Consider the following 24,600-nt stretch of genomic DNA (forward strand, 5'->3'; position numbering starts at 1 on the left):
CAAGGGCTGTTCCTTCAGCACGGCTGCCAGGGCTCCCTGCGCACCACGATGTTTATGCCAATTAATTGCTGACCAGATAACAGTTCTGTATTTAATTGGTGGTTGAAAAATATTTTGCTGAACAGCCCTGTGGAGTGATGGTTCCTGTACCATGTTCTTGCTATGGACAGTGCTTAGCTTGGCCTTTGGGAGGAAGCAGGGCTGGTGGAAGAGGCAAATTAGAGAGAAATGGATTTTTTTCTTTCTGGAAGGGAAAAACGTTCTGTTTCTGAAAACATACAAGGAATCTGAAATATTTCATGGCTGTAATGTGTGTGAGAGTGAAGGTAAGATTCCTCTGGGTGAGGAGGTTGGATGGGAAATTCAATTATGCACTTGGCTGCAGGGCTGTCGGTGTCTCCCTGCAAGCGAAGGAAGGTTTGTGCCTCCCTCTTGAGGCAGAGTCACTGATGCCCTTTGCAGGTTGGGATTTCTGGCAGGGGCTGTGCATGCTCTGGTCCTGGGCAGCTCTCCAGCAGTGAGGACTTGCGGTGACGAGATACGAGAGCGAAGAGTTCTCCCAGACAGTGCCCAGCGATGGAAATGGGCTGGACCTGGCCTGACTGGGCTGCTCCGAGGGGGCAAAATGCCCTTGATGGCTCCTGCAATGCCGTGTCCACCAGGCTCAGGGTACCTAAACAGCTGCTGAGGGCGTGCAGCCCGTGCAGGATCAGGCCGTGCGCATTGGTGAGCGGTCTGCCCGTGCAGGTGACACGTGCCCATCTTAAGAACCTGGACCATGATGTCAGTCAGACTGTTCCTTCCCAGCCGGCGGCAGCTTGGGGACTTCGCTCATCTGTCTTGATCTCCTCTTCCCAGACGCACCGCAGCCTGTCTGGAGCCTCCTCCCGGGAGGAAACAGCCCTGGTTTGTGCTCTGCTTTGTTCCGTGGCTGTGGTAACCTCTCCTTCTTTGGAGAATAAGATGTTAAAGAGCTTTTGAAAATGATCAAACCCTTCAGCTTCACTACTGTGATTAATCAATCACAGCTGCTGCTTTACAGCTCCATGTTTTGATGTGTTTCAGGTTGTTCCAAAGTTAGCCCAGCTCGGAGCCAGTAAACACATTCCTGAGCCCTGGCAGGGTGCTGGGATGGAGCAAAAGCTGAATTTTCCAGTGCTGCACTTTGTTCAAAGCCAAGGCTGCCCAAGTCCCTCAGGAAGAGCCATGGGGCAGCCTGTTTGTTTGGCACAAAGGAGGGCAGTAATGAATTACTCATTCTCACCATTATTTTCTGCAAAAGAGAGTTCTGCTCGGAGGCGTTTTTGTCCGAGGAGCCTTGTGGGGCCCTGCGAAGCTGTGCTGGTGCTGTGGGGAAGCTGCCAGGCTCTCGGGAGACCTCAGGGAGTGTTTAGGGCTTTGCAGCCCCCAGGAGAGGAAACGTTCCTGGTCCTTGTGTGGTAAGAACAGCCTCTGCTCAGCAGCTGTGCTTTCTCCTGGCCAGTGGGGACCGGGGAGCCGTACAGCTGCTCCCAGGGTTTGGTTATCTCTGTTTCTCTGCCGAGAGCGCAGAGCTCGGTCTCTGGACTGGCCTGGGGTTTCCCCAGGTGTGTGTGTTTGGGATGACAGGGTGGTCTGGCCCTGCAACCTGGCACAGAGGTTCTTCCAGCAACGGTGCAGTGCGTGAACACCCTCGTGTCCCTTCCTGGTGGGTGGGGAACAGGCAGCATCCCAAAACGCTCACTGGGTCAAGGAGCCGCAAGCAAATGTGAAGGAAGGCAGTGAGTGCTAGATGGTGGGAGACGCTAAGATTTGTAAGTTATTTCCAACACTTCTTGTGCTGATGCTGTTGTTACAAGGGAGCAGGAGATGCTCCTGGGAATTATATAATCCTAAAAAAAGAACTGAGGAAGAGATTTAAGAAATATCTCTTCCCTGGCTGGCAGCTGCATCATTGCAAATATTGCCTGATCTGCCCTTCTTAGCACTGAAGTATCTGAGGCTCCAGGTGGCAGCTCGAAGGAGCTTGTGTCAATTCTGGAGGCTTAGATGCATGGCGTAAATGCTCCTTAGCAGTTATTTTTTTAACAGCTAAAGAGCCAAGCAGGATCATGAAGCATCAGAGCTCAGATAGCTTGTAAAACTGCTGTCAAGCAGATAAAGCTGGAAATGGAAAAATTGCTGGTGAAGTCTTTTCTTCTTTCTAAAATTTGTGTGATAGAGGGTGATTTAAAATCCTTTTCGCCATTTAGGTGAGGCTCTAGATATCCGATGGCAAAAATGCAGCGGTGTGGCTCAGCCAGCTGCTTTGCACATACAAAATCCTGGAGACTGCAAAGTATATTTAATAGAAACAAATCTAAATAAACTCTCTTCTTAAAGGCACTCCAGAGACACCCCCTTAGAGACCATCAGCCACAGCTGACCTGTAAGTGCCTGGAGACCTCTTACCCAGGGTACCAGTCAGATTTTGCTGTTACATATGCAACATATGCTTTCCAATAAGGTGTATTGCTTAAGATACAGCATCTTTACCAGGCTCTGGCAAAGGTGATACCTAGACAGCAGAGCTCTCCTGTGAGTAATGGGGAAGCCTGTAATTGCTTTGATTAGCCAAATGTTCAGAAGGAAAATGAAACATGCTTGGTTTTACCTGGCTTTGGAAGTGAAGGCATAAAGGAGCCTTTCCACATCTTCGCATGCAGGATGAGTATCCCCCAGTTCCTTCAGGGTGCAACCCCCTATTGCCTTGAGCGGCAAAGACCACTGAGATATCTCCCCTCCCCTGCAGAGCCCCAGCACCCTCATCCCTGCTGAGAGATATTATGGGAACAGAGAGGCACAGCAGAGCCAGATTAAATGCCTTTCTCCTGGTTGTTTTCATATGCATCCCAGGCTGGAAATGCGACCTCGCAAGGCTTGGAGCACAACCTCCCTCTGCTCCAGTACGTCCCTGTTTCTTACCTAACCTGCAAGTAGTAAGGCTCATGTGCTGGCAAAAGAGTTGCCTGCCAATTTGACAAAGCTGGGACAGAAACCTTGCATGCTACCAAGCCAGTCCTCACCCTCCTTATTTTGTTATAAGCAGAAAGGAGGGCAGTGAGATGACATTGCCTCCGAAGTTTTGCGTTGGCAGAGGGGAAGGTGTGTGGGATTGTGCCTGTCTACACCTGGTTTTCAAGACTTTGTCTGAACTCTGAAGTGGCTTTGCCTGGAGGAGACTGTGCACAAGAAAAAGGGAAGTCTACTCTCTTTCTATATTCATCTGTTACTGTATTTCAGAGTGGGGAGATCAGTTTGGTTTACGCTTGGCTGTGCATTACGGGCTTCTGGGCATGTGTGCGTGGTGCTGTATTGGGGATTGTCTCTTCATCACATGTGGCTTGCAGGGGTCTGCAGCCCCTGATTTCTCGTTCCCCTGTTAATTGCCTTGCCCTCCTCTGCTCTGCCCCTTGCCTTGGGCACTTGTTCCTTGACTTCTGCATCCCATCAGCCCTGCCTAAGGGAGGCCGTGACTACTCTTTGGCTGACAGTGAACCCATCCCATTCCCTTTGGTATCTGCTCTTCTCTGACCGCTGCTTTGCAAAAGCTGTTCCTGCCTTTCATCCCCACGCGGGGTCTTGCCCCCTGCTGCCCCTTGGCGCTGTGCGCGGTGGGTGCCCGCAGCGCGAGGCGTGCTCGCTCCATAAATCCAGGGTATTAAAATAAGTGCGTCATCTGCAAAAGTACGAATCTGGAAGTAAATCCGTTCCCCCCCGGAGCCTGTGATGCCCCTCACAGCCTCTGTCCCGCAAATCAGGGTTGCGCATCGTTGTGTTTCCACAGGGAGAATCCCGGCCGGTGCTCTGCCCCCCCCGGGGCCGGGCCCTGCCTCGGGCCGCGGGCGGCGGTCCCGGGGCGGCTCTGCCGGCGGCAGGGGGAGGGCGGCTGCCGGGGCCGGTGCGGCCCTGCGGAGCGCGGCGGCGCCAATCGCTGCTGCCGGGGGTGGAGCCGGGGCGCCCGCGGAGCATCGCCCGGCGCTTCCCCGCGCACTCGGCCCGGGCTGCCGGCGGGGCTGGTCGGGAGGGCGGCCCTGCTCGCAGCTCCGGTGGGCGCCTTCCCGGGCAGCGTCGCTGGGGCCGCATCGCTGGAGCCGCTCTGCCGCCCCCGGCGCTCCGGCCCGGCCCGCGGCACAAGGTACCGGCCCGTTCCCGGGGGCTCGCGCGTTGCTTGTTGCGTGGATCTGTTGATCCGAGTTGGAGGAAAGTTTGCGGGGAAATCGGAGCTGTTGGATGGCAGCGTTTGTGGGAGGGCAGCGGGAGGTGGTGGGATCCGCTGCCGGGAGCGGCGAGGCTGCCGGAGCGGTTTTGCTACCGCAGGCGCTGCTGCGGAGGGAGCCCGGGCTCGGGGTCCGACCCGGCGCCTGCTGCGGGGGCCCCGGTGCCTGTGCCGGCTGTGGCACCCCCGGGGCCGCCACGGGAGGGTGGAGGTGACCGGCGTGCACTGTGCGGGTGGTCCAGCCCCGTGCCAGGAGTTGGGATGTTTTCCGGGTGGAGTTTTTGTTGAACGCTGCATCCACCTGTGGGCCGGTGGCCGCGGCCGGCCGGACCTCCTGGGGTGAGCATCCCCGGGAGGCAGCCCCGGTGCCGGGCGGTCAGCGGGAACTCGCGGGTGCGGTTACTGAATGGACTTTGTGCAGGGATCTCCACGGTCCAGCGAGGGAAAGGGAGCTCCTCGGGCTGCGGGATGCGAGCATGGATGTCTGCAGATGCAGGAAAACAAGGCTATTCTCTCCGTTGTCTGGAAAGTTTGGAGAACTTCCCAGGGCAGCACCGCTTAGAGAGCAAAAGCCCCTTTCCAGGGAGGCAGTTGAGCACAGGGCCTGGGGCTGCCCTCCCTGGGGGCAGCCCTGACCCCACGCACTGCAGCACCCGTGGGGAAGGCAGCTGCCAGCCTGTATAGCTGCTTGTTGCCGGCGAGGGGGGATCAGTCTGTGCATCTCCGTGGGGCTGGCTGACCCCGCGTGTGGTGCTGGAGTCGTCCGCAGGTCTGAGAGCCTAAGCAAAAGCTGTCCCTGATGCAGCACGAGCGAGGTGACTGCTGTTTTGGGCTGCCTGAAAGATCTGGCCGTTGAGCCATCTGAACTGCTGGTGATCTGTATCCATTGATTAGTGATACCAGACCTGGGCAGTGCCCCTCAGTTCCTGATGTCAAACATGCTCTAATTGCTGACCTTTGGGCAGCCACATGCTCCTTCTGCCCTCCGATGTTGGAGTGACCTTAGCGTGTAGCATTGGGTGAAGAACAAGGTTTGCAAAGCCTTGAGGAAACAGGTAAAAATCACCAGTTTGCGTCTTCTTTTCTGCATGAAATTGTGCTGCTGGCTCTCGCATGAGCACGTGCTATCCATCTGCAAAACACAAACAACCGGCTCTGGAATGTTAGAGGTGAGCCCGGGGGAGCAGGAGGATGCTGCTGGAGAGGGGGATGTTGGGCAGAGAAGTTTCAGCTTTGGGACTCCTGTCATTCCACAGGAAAGGGACAGCGACCTGGAGCATCTCCTGCTACTTCTCCTTGCACTGTGCTTTTGAGGGGGGGAATGTCAGGAACTTGATAAACAGTTTTGTAAGAGGTATTTTGATAAAGGTTCTAGACAGTGACTCATCTACTGTAGGAAGGGACAGGAGGGAGGGGCAGCACAGGAGCTTTCTAGAGTAAAAATGGGTCTTTCCCCCTGATTTTATCAGAAACAGCTGGGCAGGAACCCTTTCTTACTCCCAGAGCAGCATAGATCTGTCGATTATAAACCTCCTAATCCTTGTGCCCCTGCACCTGCTCCGGTGCTTCCTGTGTCTGTTTCCCGGGGGAGGATCTGGCCGCCTGACCGCATCCTGGGGTGGGGCTGTTCCAAAATTCGGATTGATTTCCACCCCCCACAACTGACTTTATCTGATTGTTCTTAGTCACTTCTGAGTCACTCCGAGTAATTAATCCTTGTCCGTACGTAGCGGTTTGCCCCGCAATTCCGTGTGTTCCTGGCCGACTTCGGTGTGCACCTTTCAGAAGTCCCTTCCCTTGGCTCTGAGTTGCGCTCTTAACTTTCTTCCCGCATCCAGTCTTCCTCCCTTAGGCTTTTCTGCCCTCTCCTGTGCTGACATGCCCTGAGGAGGTGGAGTGCTGCTGCGTTTCCACTTTCCCAGGTGTGCTCTAGAGCAGTACGATGACCCTGACAGGCCTCCCCGACTACTCACAGCATCGCTGCCCAGCCCTTCTTCACAAGCTGTTGTCTGTGCATGGAGACGTTTTGCTGATATTTGCCTGGTTCGGGTTTATTTGCTGCTTCCAGTTTGCAAAGGAATTGGTGCAGCCAGTCGATCCTTGCTGACTTGGCACCCTGCTCCCAGTGTGCAGCCCGGCTTTCTCTCTCTGGGGGCTTTATGGCACAGCGCATGGCGCAGCATATGGCTCTGCACCACCTGGTTCCCCCTCTTCGTGCCCAGAGACTTGCCCGGGAACGCTGATGGCTGGGCTGGTGCAGCTATGGATTTATCATCCTTCTGTGCAGCGGTTTTCCTGTTGGAGGAAGGAAAATCCCCAAACCCTCCAACAGGTCTCCTCTCCCATGTTAGTGATCAAACACAGACAGTAAGAGTGGTGATTTTTTTTTTTTTTTTTTGAGAATCACTCCTTTGCAAGAAGCAATTTTGACCAAAAGTCAGTTTTGAACCTGTGTGTCTAATCAGGTCCTTTTTCATTGCAAGGTGTTCTTCAGAGTCGGGAGGGCTCCCAGAAGCCCCTCAGACATCTCTGCAGGGTCTGAAATGCTGGGGCTCCTGGGGCTGGTCCTGGCTGGTCCTTGCCCTGGCTGGCCCTGGGTGCTGTCGGGTCTGGGTGTCTCGCTTTATCTGGGTTAAGCTCCCAAGGAAAGAGGTGTGACTTGAGATCCAGAAGTGGTTTGAGAGATCAGAACTGGGCCAATTTCTACGCGAAAATGGGGCCGCTGGTGTTCCCAAGGGCAGATTTGGGTACAGAAGCGGATGAAGGTCAAGGCTCCCACCTCCCTCTGTTGCACAGGTGCCTTCCCTGGCTGAACGCAGAGATCATCTCCCTGCCGGCAGCCGGGCAGGTAGCAGGACATATGGAAGCTTTGTTATTCCTTACAAAGTGTGAAAAACTCCCCTCGCTGCAAAGTACAGGACTTGCGTAGTGCAGGCGGGGCTGCCCCAGGAATAGCAGCAGCTTCAAGCGACGAGGGGGGAGGCCTTCCTCCATGCCATCCTCTGCAGAGAGCGTTTGCTGTATCTGCACCCGCTGGAGGCTTTGCTGTGTCGGTTCTGCAGCCGTGACCTTCAGGCAGCTCAGAGATGAGACCGGAGAGGCGTTGGCTTAATGGGATGGCGCATCTTTGCCCCTTTATTTCAGTCCTCCTGTAATTTCTTGGGCACTTTGTTGGCACCACACTCATGTCCCCTGCCCTCTGGGGAGGGATGTGCCAAGTCTTTGCAGACTTGCTGGGGCGATGGAGAGGGGAGCCCAGGCCGGTCACAGGTCCTGGGGCACCCATGGCACTGTGGGCTGCTGGAGGCTCCGTGTGCCCTGGCCGGGGTGCAGCAGAGACCGATGCCCAAAGGGCATCTTGCTCCTGTCTGCAGCGGCTCAAGTGATTTGGTTAAGCGGGTGCTTATCTATAGGCCTGTACGTGGGTAAGTCTAAAAAGTCGAGAGGAATTAAATACGTGTTTTTCTGGGCTGTGACTTTTGTGGGAGCTGTATGTAGGAAAACAAAGGGTTTTATAGGGTTGCTCATGCTCCAATGACTGCTCGTGCCTGCTCAGCCTGGCTCTTGCACAAGAGCGCTGGGGTCCTCGCGTTTCTGGTCACCTTGCAACAGACACGGGTGGTGATTTCTGCTCTCTCTGCCTCTGCGCCTCGTTCTGCTGACAGCTGCATTTCTCCGCAGCTCGGAGGTGTGAACGCTTCTACCTGCCACCACCTTCTGCTCCTGCAGAGCAGGAGATGGCATTTTGCAGGGGACCAGGGGGGGAGCTATGCTATTCGCTTCTTCATTTATTAATTAGAAAGAAATAAAGTTGCAGAGAGATCAGATTTTGAGAAAGACTCAGAGTTCCAAAATGCTCCCAGAGGATAGATCCCTAATCGCTCTCTAATTGCATTAGAGTTTAATTTGTTGTTGTTTTTACTGTAATGTTCCCATTTTTCTCGACAGTTTGCTTTGTTCCATTAACTAGAAATGGCTGGAGATGAATATTCTCAATATTAAAACGCTCCTGTTGTGCAATGCTTGACAGCTTTTAGACCTTTAATGTGCTGGCAGGGGATGCCGGTGGCTTGGCCGGCGTTGGCTGTCAGACTCTCCGTGTAGGGGAGTTCACGCGTGCAGCGCAGCGTTGGTCCCGTGACAGCGTTTTGCCCGTATGCATGAGCTTTGCTCCAGGAAGCAGCTTTTGCAAGACTCTGCAGATCTGTTGGCCTGTGGGTGGGACGGGTCGGTGCCCCAGGCAGCGTCGCCGCAGGCGCCTGTGCAGGGGGTCGCTGGCTGTGCACCGCTGCGGGGCACCGGGGCGGACGGGGCGCTGCTGTCGTGCCAAGTGGAGGACGGGGACGCGGTGGGAGGGAGAGGGCTCGTGCGGGTTGCCAGGGGCTTGCTCTCAAGCTGGGCAATGCTTTTGGAGCGAGGTGGCAGGTGGGTGGTGAGGGCTGCGTGGGAGAGTGACGCGTCCCGCCTGGATATGTGCGATGGCTCCGGCCCCGTCGCCCCTCGGCATCTGTGGGATGAGAGGGAGATCGGAAGGCGAGCGGGGGTTGCTGTCCTCCTTCCAGGACACGACAAAAAGCCGTGCTCGCCCGAGAGCAGCTCCCCAGCAGCAGCGCTTCAAAGGGCTCCTTTAATCTGCCTCTCCAGAGCGCTGAGGGGAGCAGGTCTGGAAATACAACCGGGAAGCTTCAAAAAGGGCTTTCAGGAGCTTCATTTGGAAAGCGATAGGGGAGAAGAATACCGCTGCTCTTAATCCCACTGCAGAAATATATTTATTTTGCCCTATTAAAGGGGAAATGGGGTAGAAGATGTAGTTTAGCTCAGACCTGCTTCTTGCCAATACATATTTGTTGTTAAAACAGGTCCTCAAGGCAGGAGAGTATAAATAAACATTTTCAGCATATCAGCCTCTGCACTTGAGGCCCCAGAGGTATCATCTGTCTCCCCTGTAGGTCCACGTGCTTATGTATCACATACGTGTTATTTGTGTGTGTCACACCAGGTACCTGAGCGAGGCCCTGGCTGCCTCTTAGCTGGACGTGACGGAGCTGCACACGCGGCTCCTAGAGCAGTATCAATGCTCGGAGACACACTGTGAACTTAAAACTGCTCCTAAATTTGATCCAGCTGCTTAAAAACAGTGGGTGGACTTGGTGGCAAAGTGAGATGGTGATATTTAAAGCTGTCTTGAAAGATGCAGCCACAGCCGTGACACCAGCAGCCAGCTGCGAACGTGCCGCACGCCGGCTTCGAAATTACATAAAGGAAATGGGAAAAGCTCTGAGCGCCAGATCTGCAGCACCCGGAGTGGCCTGCCAGGAACCCCGGGGGCAGGATGGGGTTGAACACCCAATGCTTTTGAAGCTGTTAAACCCCCTGTTGTATGGGATGCTGCGCAAACTCCTCTATTAATCGAAATATAATAAGCAGATGTGAGCTGATGGTATTAGTAAGAGAGGCAGAACCTCGAGTGGCCTTTGTGCACGGCAAAGGTGTTGGGGCTGGCATGGTGCGGGCGCAGCGCGGCCAACCCCTGCCCCGGGGTTTGATCCAGATCACAGCGAGGAGGTGCCGCCCATCGCGCCGGTGCCTCGAAATGCCCTGGGGTCCGTGGACGTGCCTGCGCGCTCTTGGTGAGCAACGGGAGATGGGAACAGTCAGCGGGATGTTTCCTTACCACCACGCGGGAAAATAAGTTGAAACATTGGTGTGTGCACGCGCGTGCCCCTGGCATGGCCGAGCAGGAGCCACGGTTGGGTCTCGGCAGCGGTGTGGCCGTGGATCTGGCGTGGTTCTTCACAGCCTGGGCTCCTCCCGTGGCCACGCTGGGTGCCTGGGAGGTGGCTGGAGCCGCACTGGGATCACACCAGACTGCGTGAGGGTGTTTGTGTTCCCATGGTCAGAGTCGGGCTGAGCCCTGGGAGCCTTTCACCCGCTCTCAGCTGTAACGGTGCGCCACGGCACGCTGGTGTCTTCCACGTCCACGCTCATCACCTCTTTGAGCTTTACGGCGTCTGGGCTTCAGTGACGGCACGTGGCAGAGAGAGTCAGAGTTTGGCTTGACTTAAAATGGAAGCTAATTGATCAATTTTGTGTTTTCCATCCTACAGCGTCACTGGTGATGGTGTCAAGATGATAACTGTGGATCCAACTGCTCATTTCAAAATATTGAGTGATTATACAAGTTCATGAAAATATTATTTCCTGCTGCCAGAGATGCTTCACGGTACTACTAATTGTAGCAATAATTAATCTGTCTAATTTTCAAGCACGAGACTCTGGTTCAGAGGAGTGTGGCAGGGACAGGAGCCGCGCAGAGTGGGGACCTGTTATTTTCTCTTTGATTGTTAGATGAGATGTGCTTACTGCAGTTTCAGCTTGCCGTGCTGACATGAAGGGGTGCCGGGCTGTGGCCCCCCGCGCTCTGCGGTGCTGCCCTCACCCACTCCCAGGGTGCAGGGGGTTCACGGGGGATCCCCTGCGGGGATGGGCAGTGCCGGGACGGGCTGAAGACAGAAGGACACCAGGAGCTGCCTCGCACTGGGCAAGAAGTGATGTTGCAAAGCAGGAGGGAGCCGAGTACTCGGTGCCATCTCTGTTATCTCTGCTAATTCGTATTTGCAAAACTCTTCAGGAGTTTCCTGCTCTTTTGCTGCAATTCGGGCTGTTTCAGGTCTTTTCCAATTCCCACGCTCTGCTCCGGTTTCTGGGGCAGCCCCGTTGCTGTTTGTGCTGAGGGTCGCGGGGCTGTTCCGTACCATCTCTGCCAGCCGATGCGCATCATGGTGTGCCCTGTTACGTTCAGTCTTCTTGGGAACAAGTCATGTTTTAATGAGCGTTGCGTTCTCGTCTGGCTCTGTGCCAGGTGATGCTTTACTTGGAATTTGGTGTTACCTGACGGATGCTTTCCTGTTTCTCAGAAATTCTCTACTGCCAGGTCTTGACCTCTTTGCTTCTGGTAGGTGGTGCAACTGAGACGGCTCTTCAGTCTGCTTTTTTTTTGGGCAGTCTGCACCTTTTCAGAAGTTTTGGATCTGTGTGTGCATGATGCAAAGATATTCTCCTGCCCCTACCAAAGAACAGGGATTTTCTTGGTTTTGCAGAACATGTGAAAAGCATTTTTTCAGCCTTATTGCCTCTCTAGCCAGAGAGGAAGGCCGATGGCCGTGACTGGAGGAAACTTTTAAACCCCACTTTGAAAACTGCTGTTGTATGAAACACATGAACTTGTTTTAATGCCTTTCTGTTGCTTCTCAGTACCACAGGGAGTGCTTAATAAATACTGTAGGAATAGGAGTCCTCCGACTGTGCAGTCTGGAGTCGGAGCTGGTCTCCGAAAGGAGCAGCCGGTGCCCACCCCGGCCCTTCTGCAACGGCAGTTTGATTTCTCAGTGACAAAAATGGAACAGTTTGCGTTTCTGGAGACCCTTTCACACGTGGAGCTGCAGCACTACAATGGGCATTGATGAACCGTTTCTCATTGCTCATCTGTTGGTAAAGAACAAAATAGCTTTGTGGGTTTTTTCTTCCAGAGGAGAAAATGAAGCATGAATTATCCAAGTGGCTTGCTGAAACGCTCCCAAATACAAGGCAGGTCTGACATAAAAGTCCAGCATGCTTCTGCTCCATGGGATGGGCATGGGAGATGCTTCTACTTCTTAGAAGAGAACGAATGCAAACAAAAGAAGGTTGTGTTCTTTCTTTTTTAAATCAAGGATGGGCAAAGAAAAAGAAACAGCTGTAGGAGGGATGTAAATGTTTTATGTTTTAGTTAAGATAAAGCTCCTCGTTGTTTGCTGTTACACACAAAGCTAATTGACAGATTACATGGTAATATGAAGGAGTCTAATGAAATGTGCTGATACCCTTTAGAGGATGTGGAATTTGGATGTGCAATTAAATTAGGCCAGGGGTTTAGCTGCTCCGTGCTAACTAGGGGACTTAGATACAAAGCATTTGCATTCCTGGTGTCTTGTTTCTAAATCATTTCATCGATTACAAAAAGCTCTGCTCTAGCAGGAGAGCTGTAGCTGAAGGGAACAGAGTCCATCAATCATTACAAGCGGGGAGGGTTCCTGGCCAGCGCTGCTTGGCTGCCTCGGGAAGACCTGGGCTCCTGTAAATCCTCGCCGGGTGGCACTCGGTGAGGCAGCTCTGGCTGGCTGGTATTGGATGTGTCCTAGGGAGGGGAGAGGAGCTCAGCCCACCCGCAAGAGCTCGGATGACAGCAGATAACCAGGAGCATCTCTGCTTCTGCTGTCGCTGACTTCGTTAACCTTTGCTGGGCAGGGAGCTTGTAGTGCTGTTGGTGAGCAAGCGGTGGCATTAAACTGATTTGGGGTTAGGGCAGTCAAGGCTGGAGCTGGTTTTGGTAAGAGGTGCTTGAGCTCAGCCAGTGTGCAGGCTTTTATCAAGAATCCAGTATTAAAATAATCCCCTATCGGTGATGGACAGATTTGTTCTCTGAAGGCTTCTTCTAAGCTCGTTGCCACCTTTCATAGCTTTGCCTCTTGGGTTTCTGAGCTGAAGCTGATGGGGAATGACAAGCCCTGATTATGCAAAGTACCAGAGGCTACGAGCTGCAGGCACGGGATTCGGCTTCTCTAGCTTCCTACTGTTTTGTACGTTATTAGGGAGCCACGGGAAAAAGTAGGTCCTGCTTATCCAAAAATAAATGTGGTGGCCTGATTGTAATCGCAGAGAAAGGCTGCGCGGGAGCCACTCCCCGGCTTCTTCCCCCACGTCGGCTCCTGCTGTGACTCAGCCCTGGCACCGGCTGTGGGGCAGGGACTGGGGCAGGGCAGCCCCAAGCCCCCGACTTTTGGCATGCCCACAGCCTGGCAGCACCGACTGCGCTCCGGGGAGGCTCGGAGACTATTTATGCATCTTTTTGTGCAAAACTACTGTTTCCATAGCAACCACGAGCATCACGTGGTAACCCTGACTCCACAGCGTGCGAGCCTGCAAGGTGCCTTGCTGCACCCCGTGCTCCCGACGCCCTGACACCTCATGGGGTCCCGGAGTGGATGCAGGGTCCCTGGGGAGTGTGGGTCCCTGGGAGGCCAGGGCAGCATGACACTCACGGCTGGGGGCACTGCAAGAGCTGCCAAAAATGCATCCTGGGGTGGGAAGAAGTGCGGAGCAGGGAACAGTGGGAGGATTTAAAAGGGGAGGCGAGCAGGAGGGAAAGGAGTGGGCGCTGGGGCTTGGTGCCAGGCTGTGTCGGACCAGGCATCCTTGCCAGGGAATCCGTTTGTGCAAGGAGGTGCCAGCAGCAGCAGGGATGTCCCAGGCCAGGGCACCACAGCTCTTGCCGTACCAGTGAGTCCCCCTCCTCTGCCATCTGACTGCATCAACCCCTCCATCCCGGAGCGCAGCCGCTGCTGCAGCCTGCGCGGGTCTGTTTTCACCCCTTCTTCCAGGAGGTTCCTGGGCTGTCCCCGCTGCTGAGGGGACGAGCGGTGCAATGTGGCCACGCTGGAGCGTGTGCCAGAACCCTGGCCTTGGAGTGTGCAGGATGCAGAATTGATGCTCTGAGGCACGAAATGTGATTGCTCTTCGTTCAGTTCCTACAAACTTTATTAAAGCAATCACAATATATCAATCTCCTTTTTAAAATATATTTTTATTCAAGTCAGCACATGGCTGCAATTAAATGCTGCCACACGATGTAGTGTGAATAATTAGAACAATTCAGGTGTATAACTGGGTACACACATTTGTAGGGAAGGGATGGTGCCACTCTCAAAATTGTGTTGTAGCTCCCTTTAAACTTGGCAGCATCCTTTCTCCGTCACCCCGCGGCAGTCCATGACGGAAGGGATCGCTCTCCGCTGCACGCACAGGTCTCTCCTTTGCTCTCTAAATCTACGCGGCTGTGATTCCCCCGCTGGCCCTTGGTTCCCACCTAGGGCAGGCAGCAGGTTGGGAAGGCACTGGCTGGATTTTCCCGCTGTGCGTGAGCTCGCATCTCCGTCGTTAGCCCCTATGCCAAGGGGATGCCGTGCTGGGAGGGTGCAGAGCACCCTGCGTGCCCCCAGCCTTGGCTGTGCTGCTTTTCTGCCTGGATGGCATCGCCCACCCTCGGGGCTTCCCTCTGGCCACAGGGCACTGCTTTTCCTGACATGTTCATCATTTTTTTTTTTCTTGCTTGGTGCTGCTATTTATAAACAGTGTCTGGGGACACCTGTGTGAGGAGGGGGGAACATCTGGCAGCTCCCTGCCCTGCTCACGAGTCTCAGGGGAGTTTGGAATCTCGTGCAGAGGAGCGTGCAAGTGGTCCCTCTTCCCGTGGGGCTGCTCCTGTGGTTCCAGGGGTGGTTCTTGCCTGTCGTGGGGAGCAGGACAGTGCTCTGCCAGCATGGGGGAACGAGCACCTATGTGGGCGCTCTCCCTTCCATGGCACAGGAGCTGCGAGGCTTCTTTCAGAAACGTCATCTCCATCCGTTGAGAGGCCACTGTCGCTGTCTGAGGGTCCTTTGCTTTGTCCTGGTAAACGTTGAGAAGTAGGTCCCAGCAAAGGAGCAATTCGGCTGCTCACACTGGGGCACTTGTGTGAAGTTGGGTGTTTGGGGTGCTTGAGTTGCCTGTGCACTGAGACTCTGTCTCCTCCGTGTTGCTCTCCGCAGCCTCTCTGTGTTTTGACACATGCAGCAGACACGTGCAGGGTCCCTCCTGCTCCCCGGCTCATGCCACACAAAATCTTGTTCTGATTTTCAAGGCTCCAATAAAGCGTGTCAAAACGCATCAAAGGCTGAATGCAGAAGTGAAGCAAATTGACTCTGGAGAGGATTTCAGGAATGGAGGGAGTAGGGAGATGGCAGATAAACCCCAAACCAAACAAGAATTACAGGGAAGGCGAAGCGTGGCAGAAATGGCAGATGTGGAGCACAGCTGGAGGGACACTGAGCATCTTTGGTTTGGCAGGAAAAACTGAAAATAGCGTGCACGTCTTCCGAAGATGTGGCTGGTAGCAAGCTCTGCGTGGGTGGGGACACCGCCAGCATCACCTGGGGGATGCAGGATCACCCGCGCTCCCTCACATCGCTCGCTGCGGAGGGCCCTGTCCCACCTCTGCCGGGGCTGCGGGTTCAGGCGCTGGTGCAGGCGGAGGCGGCAAATCCGGTGGCTGCGAGTTCGGCCCGTGCAGCGTCTCGGGGTGGGCTGCGCAGGGGCCCGCGTCGCTGCGGACGGAGCGTTCTGTCCCGTCTGCTGCCGTGTGCTCATCCCTGGGGAGGGCCGGCGGCGCAGTGCTGCTCTGAGGAGCTGCCTCCTCCCCTGCCCCTCTGTCCCAGTAGCGGCAGTGCTCTGTGCTGGGAGCACGTGGTGGGCTCCAGCGCTGGAGCGCTCCTTCCTTCCTCAAGGCGGTAAGAGCGGGAGAGGAATTGCACTTGTGGAACAGGCTCAACCATCCATCATTCCGATAGTGCTGGGAAATAAGGCACTTCAGAAGGCAGTATTTTGCATTTCTTCAGATGCCGTGTTGTAAGTGCAGTGACGGAGTTGCTGAAAGCACATTAATTATTAGTAAAGACTTTTTTTTGTTGCGAGACAAATTAAACAACAGAAGAAAACAGAAGTGTTACATGAGATGTTAATCCATGGGAGAGTGACAGCAGCAAAAGCCACAAATAATTCATAACATGAAAATCAGGACATTTAATTTTTGGCTTGTTGTTTGCATTTGGCATTCGTGCACATGCTCAGTTGCCACTTCTCCAGTGTTCCAGTACGGAGGTTTCAGAAGCTGTTAATTCTGGGAAAGGTGATTAAGGCCCTCGAGAGTAAATTGGATAAGGGACGACAGTTTTTTTTTCTTTCCTCTTAACTGGAAGAAACCGAGTTGCTGAACGCAGTGCTTTATCGTGTAGCGCTCCCTGTCCTCGGTTGTACCATGGGAAAAGTGAACTGTGCAGAAATTCCTGGTGCATCGCAACAGGCACGTGACCGGATGAGTGCCTCGGGGACAAGGTTTGGGATGGGGCAGCCCTGGCACGGGGTGAAGGATGCCAGAGGATGCCCAACGCTGTGGGGGGGCCAGATGGAGTGGCCTGTGTGCCCCAGGGTCTCGGGTACATGTTGGTTAAACGATGGCACAAGGGCAGTTTTCTTGTATCAGCTGATGGTCTCGGTGGCTGCTCTGGGTCCGTGCGCTCGTGGGAGTGAATCTGCCCCGGTGTCGTGGCAGGCGGGAAGTGGGTCCGAGCGGCCTCGGAGAGAGCAGCCCTGCACGGAGCATCGCTCGGGGGATGCTCCCCTCAACCTGGTAGCAATGTTTCAGGGTGGGCTGGGGGGGAAATTTGGCACTGAGAAGCAGTGATCTAAAAAAAAATTTAAAAAGTTTGATCAGAAAGGCAGAAATGTAGCAGAAAGCAACCGACGGAGACACGGCCAGCAGGGATGGTGGGAAATGGTTTCCTGGCAGAGCGCAGCGAGGCGGTGCCCGGAGCGGGGCAGGCAGGCTCACCTCTCCTGCTCGCGTCGGGACGTGTGGCACGGGTCATGGCCACCTCCTGCTCTGAGTGCTTGGGGTCTGCGGGCTGCAGCTGGAGGAGGAAGAGGCCGGGTGTGCTGCGGGAGCAGCAGCCGAGTCAGCAGCTTCTGGGATGTCTGCCTGTAACTTTTGTGGCTGTACCTGAGGCACGTGTCGTAAAGCTTAGACAACGGTTACCCAGGGACTTGGCTCTGATCTCAGATTTAGATCCTTCGTTTGCTGTCTCCATTTAACACGTCCCCTCCTGAGCTGTTGCTCCGAGTGCCGTGGGCTCTGCCGGCGCGGGCGCTCGCAAGCGGCGCAGGAGGAGCGTGCAGAAAAGCTGCAAGCTGTCTGCTTCTGACGGCAGGCTGCTTGGGCGAAGGATGGTGCTGCATTTTCAAACTCCCTACCCTGAAATGACATGAAGTCATCTGCAGCTTCACAGGGTTTTCATGGCTTTCTGCTTATTGTCGAGATGCAGAAATAATTGACAGTGAACAATAACAAGGGTAGTCTGGGAAGTGATATAAAAGGCAAAACTCGGAATTAGAAAAACTGTCTGGTTCATGTTTGTCACATACTCTGGGACTTCTGGTACCAGTTGTGAATTTCCTGTTATTAAAAGAACTTTTCCTATTCACTGAATTCATTGCTCAAAAAAAGGGGGTGATGAACTCGATAACGGGGGGTATGCAACAGTCAAAATAGAAGTGCTTGCAGAGGGGAGACTGCTGGAGAGGCGATTGCAGCGGTGTTTGTCAGAAACGCGATGGGGGAAGCGTTTGCTGCCAGCGGCTGCAGGTTGTGCCTCTGCTCCTGCCTCGGGAGTGCAGACCCTCAAGGGCTGCTGCTGCAGCTGTCTGGCCGATGCTCTGCACCTGAGCTCCTGCAGCAGCTGCGGTCCCGGCTGGGCCCGGGTTGCCAAAGCAGTTGTTGCGGGTGCACGTCTGCCGCGTGCCTGGTGACAGGGACGTGGCCGTGTCCGGTGGGATTCAGCTGGTGCAAAGCATATCCTTGAAAAGGAATTTGGCTTCGAATGTGTCTCCGATGTCAAGATGTGGATTGCTGTCCTCTAAAATTTAATGTGACTTACTTAGCGTCTTTCTCGTGGTTGCCAAAAACTGGAGTCAGCCCCATCAAATTGATTTTCATTAAGCTGTTATAGTCACTGAAACTGCTGAGAAGAATCGCAGCCATATGGCACAAGGTATTTAAAACGAAGTCTCTTCTGACAGTTTGCTGTTCCTGGAGATGCTGAGCTGACATGTGCAGAGGTGACTGGTCTGGAGTGAGGGGGCTCAACACTCGAGTGCTGGTGCGAGAGGTGACAGTGAACCCCACTGAAATTGGGTCAGTGTTTGTGGTGAGGCCCCTCTGTTCATGTCCCCACCTGAGGAGGAGGAGGAGGCCAAGAGTTTGAGGTATTTAGACCTCAGTTTCTGGACCAAGGGCTTCTGCTCCGTGGAACGCTGTGAGCCCAGCTGGCAGGGCTGCAAATCGCACCTTACTTCTTCAACGCTCAGCAAGAAGAGCCTCTGAGAGCGTGCAGGGAACGTGTCCCCTCTCGCTCAGCATCCGCGGGTCTCCTCCGGTGTCCTGGAGGCCCGTGGTGCTTTGCAGCCGTGGACGCGCTGACAGGCAGTGGCTGTGGTGGAGAAGAGCCCTCCTTTCCGTCCTGTGCTTGGACAAAGCGGTGCCTTGCGGCGGTGATGGCATCTCTGTGTGTACCCGTCCCTTTGAGGGAAGCAGACGGGTCCCTCGTCCGGTCTGCGCATTGTAACGGGGTCTGTGCACAGATCCCAGGGAAGCGCCAGCCCTGCACCTTCCCTGCGTGCAGACCGGCCCGCGGGCACCCCGAGGACGGCGGCAGGGAGCGACCCCGCTTTGACACACGTGGTGTGGAGAGATGTGTGTTCGTGCGGTCGTTCTGCTGCATGTCACCGTGGCATCCTGCGGATGTTCTGCTGTGGTGTGTTGTCCTAGAAAGGGAAACAGGAGAGTGCAGAGAGAAACATGTAAAGAAAAGTGAAGGAACCAGCTAACAGCCACCAAACTAAAAGCTTTATTCGGAGCCAGCAGGTTCCACCAGCCGCGTTTGGGGTGTCAGCCCTGAGGAAGGGCTCTGGGAGGTGAGGCTGTGTGGGGGCTCCCCGGCAGCAGAGACAATCAGGAGGCTGCTGAGAAGGGAAGGAGGCTCTCGCTCTGCTGTGGCATTTGTGTGGGACAGGTAGATGTCTGTTTTCTCAAGTCAATAGCTGGTCCTTGAATTCAAACTTGTTCTCAGGCTGGATTTCAGTGGCAGCTTCGCAAGGGTGATGGGTATAAATGGGTGCTGCTGGTGGATTGCCTGTGTGGGAATCTTCCTTGGTAAGGTGGATCTATTATTTTCATCAAACCCCTCATAATGAATTTTGCTCAAAGTAGTTATTGTTACCAGAGCTTTCTAATTATTTTAAGTAGCCAGGCTTACATATGCTTGAATCGTCTCTACAGTTCAGCCTAATATATTCATGCAAAAGCATGAAGGAGGCTTTGCTTCCATTTATTCTCCTGTTCCTCCTAATCCCCATCCCTCACTCTTCTGCCTCGCTGTCTTTCCATCGCTATTAAAAAGCCGTATCTGCAGAAAGGAGCAGTGAAACCCTCTGCCAGGCTCCAAAGCACAAGGAGGACGCCCAGTTGTGTTTCTGTTCCCTGACAAGGGGAGTCTGCCATCCCGCAGGTGTCAGCGGTACCAGGTCTGCTGCGCTTGCCAGGGGCATGGAGAGCTTTCAGGGAACCGCGTGCTCCTGCGACATTGCCACTCGCTTTTGTGCCCAGTGCTTGCAGCCAAGCAAAAAGACCCAGCCCCCGAATCACATGCGGGGAGGAGGGTCACCATGTCCTTCTGCCAGCAGTTCGATGGGCACGTGGCAGCTCGGAAATGGCGGTGGGACCCATTGAGCTGCCTGGGGAGGTGGAAGCGACGGGCGCCCGGCCATCCCGTTGCTGCGAGTGGGGCCGAGGCAGCTGAGAGTGGCTCCCTGCCGAGATGCTGGCGCGACAGCCAGGCAGAGCCGCGTGGTCCCGCTGGCGCGGAGGGCGCACCCGCTGCTGGGAGCGGGGCAGGAGAATGGGAGCGAAGCAGCTGTTGCCTCACAGCTGCAGGGGAAGGGATGTGGCAAGAGGCAGCTCTTCCTTCGGGAGCGGCGCTGGGGGCACCGGGTGTGCGCGGCTGGGCGCCGGGTGTGGGTGCCAGGTGTGGGTCGGGTTGGGACGCATGCGACCGTGACTGCAGCGGAAGGGAAAGGCAGTTGCAGTGGGAAAGAACCTGAGCCGAAGCGAGTGAGGGACCGAGTCAGCCCTTGGTGGGACCCTGCGGGTGTTGGTGTTTCAGGGAGCAGAGGCAGTGCCCGGTGCCAGCGCTGGCCCAGAGCTGCCGAGCAGCGTCAGCCGAGGGCCGGTGGCCGCCCTGAGCGGGGCAGCGGCACAGCTGGGATGCTGCGACCGGAGGGGACGAGCTGCCCTGCGGTGGTGGGTTACTGTTCACCAAACCTCTGCTGTCCGTGGCTTCGTGCAGCAGCGTGGGACCCGTCGGACCTGGGACCCGTAGCGTGTACCCGGGCTCTCGGTGCGTGACTTGAGGGTCTGCCGTCACGGAGAGGCTTTATTAGGCAGCGCATCAATCACGCTGCGTAACACTCACGTTGTCGGTGTGATAAGTGTTCGCCTGTGGCGATGCGTTACGTCCTTGTGCAGTAACAATGGCACATCAAACTGAGCAGCAATATTGAGGATAACAAATTCCCTACCTGTATCACAAGTTACTGCTTAGAGAGAAGGCGTTAAATGCTGCTCCTGGGTGAGCCTGTTTGGCCCCCGCTGCCGTAACGGGTGGACAGACAGCTCCGTCCGTACACACGTGTGCAGGAGGCTGAACAGACTTGGGATCTGTTATCAGAGCGTGAAGGGCTGAGCTAATACTGAGCAGCTTTTGATTTACTCTGATTTTTGTAATGAGAGTTTATACTGTGAGTGTTGCAGACTGCATGCAAATGAGGGCAACATTACCTGCCTCTCTGTTGGCTGCTGGATTGAGGTTTAATGAGATTCTTTGGTTTGCCTTGTGTCAATCTGTTGTATTTAAGTGATATTTCTTCCCTCCACTTTATTGTGCCTTTGATGCAATTTTGCAACACCTCTTGTACTCCTAAAAGGGTCTTGGTGTTGTCTTTGAAAGTTTCTCAATGCAGCATTTCCCTAGACAGAGTAAAGGAAGATTAAACCTGGGCAGATAGCGAGAGAAAACAGGCAAGTGCCTTTGCAGAGTCGGAGAGCAAAGGCACTGAGCAGAGGAGCTCCGAGTTGTGTCTGTGGTGGACCATGGACACTCGAACAAACCTCTTCCTGGAGCTGGGGGCAAGCGGGTCTCTCCAGGCTGGGAGCATCTGGTGTCGACTCAGCTGCTTGTTTTTGTAAAACACGCAGGAATCTTAATACTTGTGCAACGGCAATACATTTGGGGTTCAGTGCAAACACCTCCAGCTCTGCAGCTCTTGGGCTGACATGCACCGAAAGCCGCATTCCCCGAGCCCAGGGGAACAGGCACCATTGGCCCAGGGTGGTGTCCAAGAGCTCTGGGACGTCCCCAGCCCCAAGGCAGAGTGAGTGCCGCCTGAGCTCACGGCACAGCCCAGCAGGTCTTTCTCCACCTGGTTGTTTTTCTGCTGATGAGCTCTCATAACTTGTTTATTTCCATGTTGTTTTTCTTCCTAATCAGTGGAATAAATTCTATAAAAACTATTATCAGTCTTCATTATGCCCAGGTTTGTTGTGATTGTGAATTAATGGACTTCATCTTGGCACTAGGCAGAATGCATCGGCCTCTATTTCCCTCTCGAGTTGCACTGGGGCTTTTTGTTTTCAAATGTCCTGATTGTGAAGCTGCTTCTGGTCGTTTCTGGCTCAGCCTGGGTTCAGTCTTTTATAAGCCTCAACCTTCCTGGTACACACGTTGGTTATCAGTTCAGAGCTGGGTACCCGCAGTCGCGCAAGGAGGAAGATGTGAGCGGAGAAGCGAAGGATTCCTGTGAACCAGCTCACTCGGCTGTTTTCCGAAGTGCGAGTGTCCTCCCTGACAGCTGTGGGGAACGCGCAAACATTTGAACAGCTGCTGGAGAACAGCGCAGCCCAGTAAATCACCCAAGCAATTTCCTTCCATGTCTGAATTGAGAAATATAGCACAGCACCCTTCCAGCCTAAAACCACCTTCCTCCAGGTTGTAATGATGTTTGCGTTGTATAGAAAACTCTTTATCAGCTCTTTTGTGTTGTGTAACAAATGGTGAAGCGTGTTTCTTGCCATGAGTGATGTACACTGTAGTGGTTGTGTGTGTGGTGTTTCTGGGTATGGAAGGTGCTGGAGGAGAACAGCAACTTAGAGCTGTGGCTCACACATGGGAGAGAATCACGGGTGCTCCTGGGGCGCAGGCGCGTGTCCAGCTGCCTGGGGTGCCGGAGAAGCACCCCTGGTCTCCAGCAGCGCCGGGAGCTGTTGCGGGCAAGGACGGAATGCTTGGAACGGGCTGGTTACACGTGAATCTGCGCACTCCGAACTGCAGGCGTAGAATCAGAGTGGGGACTGTCCGTGTTTCCCGTTCGCATCTGCATAAAGCTGGTTTGGTCCCTCGTGGTGACAAGAACCACTGGACTTGAGCGTTGCTTTGCCCGTGTCTCTGTAGGGACCCCGGTCAAACGCGTCCTGTTCTGCCTGCCTGTCGTGACTGATCCTGCTTCTCCCTTCTCAGATGAAATCGTCCGACATCGACCAGGAGTTATTCACCGAAAGTTACTGCAAAGTGTGCAGCGCTCAGCTGATATCCGAGTCCCAGCGCGTGGCCCATTACGAGGTAGGACGCTCTTTGGTAACTCTGCTCTGGTGGCCGGTAACTCCACCGCGGCTTCTTCCAGCTGTGTGTGTTACAGGGGCATCAGCTGCTGCTGCTGTAGCTGAAGTAGCTACGCTGTGCTTAAAGTTCCTCTCTGAAAACTCAAGATTCAAAAGACTTTTTACTGGTGGCATCTTATTCTGTAAATGATGTCACTGCAACATCGTCTGCTGCATGTCTATTCTTCTCTTCTGTCTAAATTTGCAAAGTCAGGCTGCGATTTGAATGTGACTGAAAGCTGGTTTTCAGAGAAATGTAGTTAGCAAGGAGATCAATTAAGAGTTCAGCAAAATGAGCTAAAGTTTTTATATTAAATGTGCCATACTATGCTTTGCTGAGTAGGAATCGCTGATGTACAGAGCATAGATTAGTATTTGTGAATGTATTTAAGCACTTAAAAGTAGACAAGCAATAAACAATTAGAAAGGATACATTATTTGAGACATGTTAGAACAGCAATTAACAGCACTGCGTTATCTTCAAAACAAAATTAAATAAGTTCCTATTAAATAAGGGAGGAAATTACTGAGGGATATGCTGCTGTGAAATCCTTCAAGAAAGGAACCCACTGCCTGTCCGTGTCTCAGCACGTGCTCCCCGGGATGTGGGAAACACGCACCGAGCAGTTCTGCAGCAGCGTAAATCCTCACTGCGGTGAGGGGCTGTCTCGCGTTAGCCCGAGAGGAGAACGGGGACTTTCTCCTGGTGCTCAGCTGAAGAGGAGGGGGCAGGATCGCTTTGTGCCGTGGTCGTGTACGGGGGTTAGAGCGCAGTCGTTCGCCGTTTGCGAGGTACCGATTGTGCAGGGAGCCAGGGGACCGTCCTCCCTGGCTGTGCTGTCGGCGCCGTGCGGAGGAAGGACGCGTGATGCGATCCGGTCTCTCCGGAGAAGAGAAGTGGTGCGTGTGGAGAGCCCAGGGACGAGGGACTTGCGAGCTCACGGTCTGCATGGCTCGGCTGTGCTTTGCCCCTGCTTTTGTAGGCACTCAGACTAGCAGTGCCCGCAGTGCTTCAACAAAATCAGAGTCTGTGCTAAGAGGCCTGGATGATCAAGTGTCCCCCAACTTTTGCTCTGATTCGAGTGCTTAGCAGTGGATACACAGGGGAGACATTTGCCTCAGTGTGGCCAGTGGAGACGTACAAGAAGCTCAATCAATGTGCAGTATCCGGGGATGCTGCGCTGCGTCAATAAACAACGCGAACAGTAACGCACGTTTACTCGTGAGGCACTTGACGTGTCGTAAGGACCTCACCAAAACAGATGTCTCCTCTAAAGGCTCCTCTGGCTCCCTCGCTGTGCAGCAGAGGTCCCTGGCTGCCGCGGTGCAGTCTGAGGCTGCAGTTTTAGGGACAGCTTCCGGATCCTGATAAAGGGCGATGCAGGTGCCAGATCCTGTCTACAGGAGGCAGAAGCAATGCCGCAGACGCAGCAGTAGTGACGGGTGAGCAATGGGGTGCTCCCCCAATCTCTGCTCTTCTGCGCCTGTGATCGTAGGTACGAGCTGAATCATTAATTCGTAGCAGATGTTTTTGAGACCTGGAAAACAACACGGTTTTTTGTTGTGTATTTCTGCTGCGAGGTGTTGTGCTCGTTTGTCATCCCCTGTGAAATCCCAGCAGATGCTGTAGACGTTCGGCACAATAATGTCATTACGAACGGCGCCTGCTGGGTTGTGTAACGCAGAGCGGAGGGATGGGGAGAGGAGCCGGGGGGGGCCTGGTCCGTCTCCAGCCAGGGAATCTCCTCTGGTGGCCCCAGAGGCTGAAGGTGCCTCTGCCCCACGACTGTGCTGCACGTTGCTGTGTCCCCGCAGCAGCCTCTACTCTCTCCAGGGAGGCTCCGTGCTTTGGAGTGTCCGTTCTGGGCACGGCTCTGCAGCGTAACACGCATCATCCTCGTACCCCGGCCCCAAGAAACCTGCAGACACAGCGAGAGGGCTGGGAAATGCCCTGAGGTTTTAGGGA

General features: G+C 54.4%; 1 protein-coding gene across 1 annotated transcript in view; it reads left to right on the forward strand.

Annotated features, from left to right (window-relative positions):
• The first annotated feature begins 22,494 nt into the window (after window positions 1-22,494).
• Window positions 22,495-24,600, forward strand: part of ZMAT4 (zinc finger matrin-type 4) — a 69,842-nt gene continuing 67,736 nt past the window's right edge. The window contains exon 1 of the mRNA XM_086627981.1: window positions 22,495-22,596. Coding sequence (XP_086484107.1) covers window positions 22,495-22,596 — 102 coding nt within the window. The remainder of the gene's footprint in view (window positions 22,597-24,600) is intronic.

This window comes from Tauraco erythrolophus, chromosome 29 (genome assembly GCF_009769465.1).
Source record: "Tauraco erythrolophus isolate bTauEry1 chromosome 29, bTauEry1.pri, whole genome shotgun sequence".
Classification (NCBI taxonomy): domain Eukaryota; kingdom Metazoa; phylum Chordata; class Aves; order Musophagiformes; family Musophagidae; genus Tauraco; species Tauraco erythrolophus.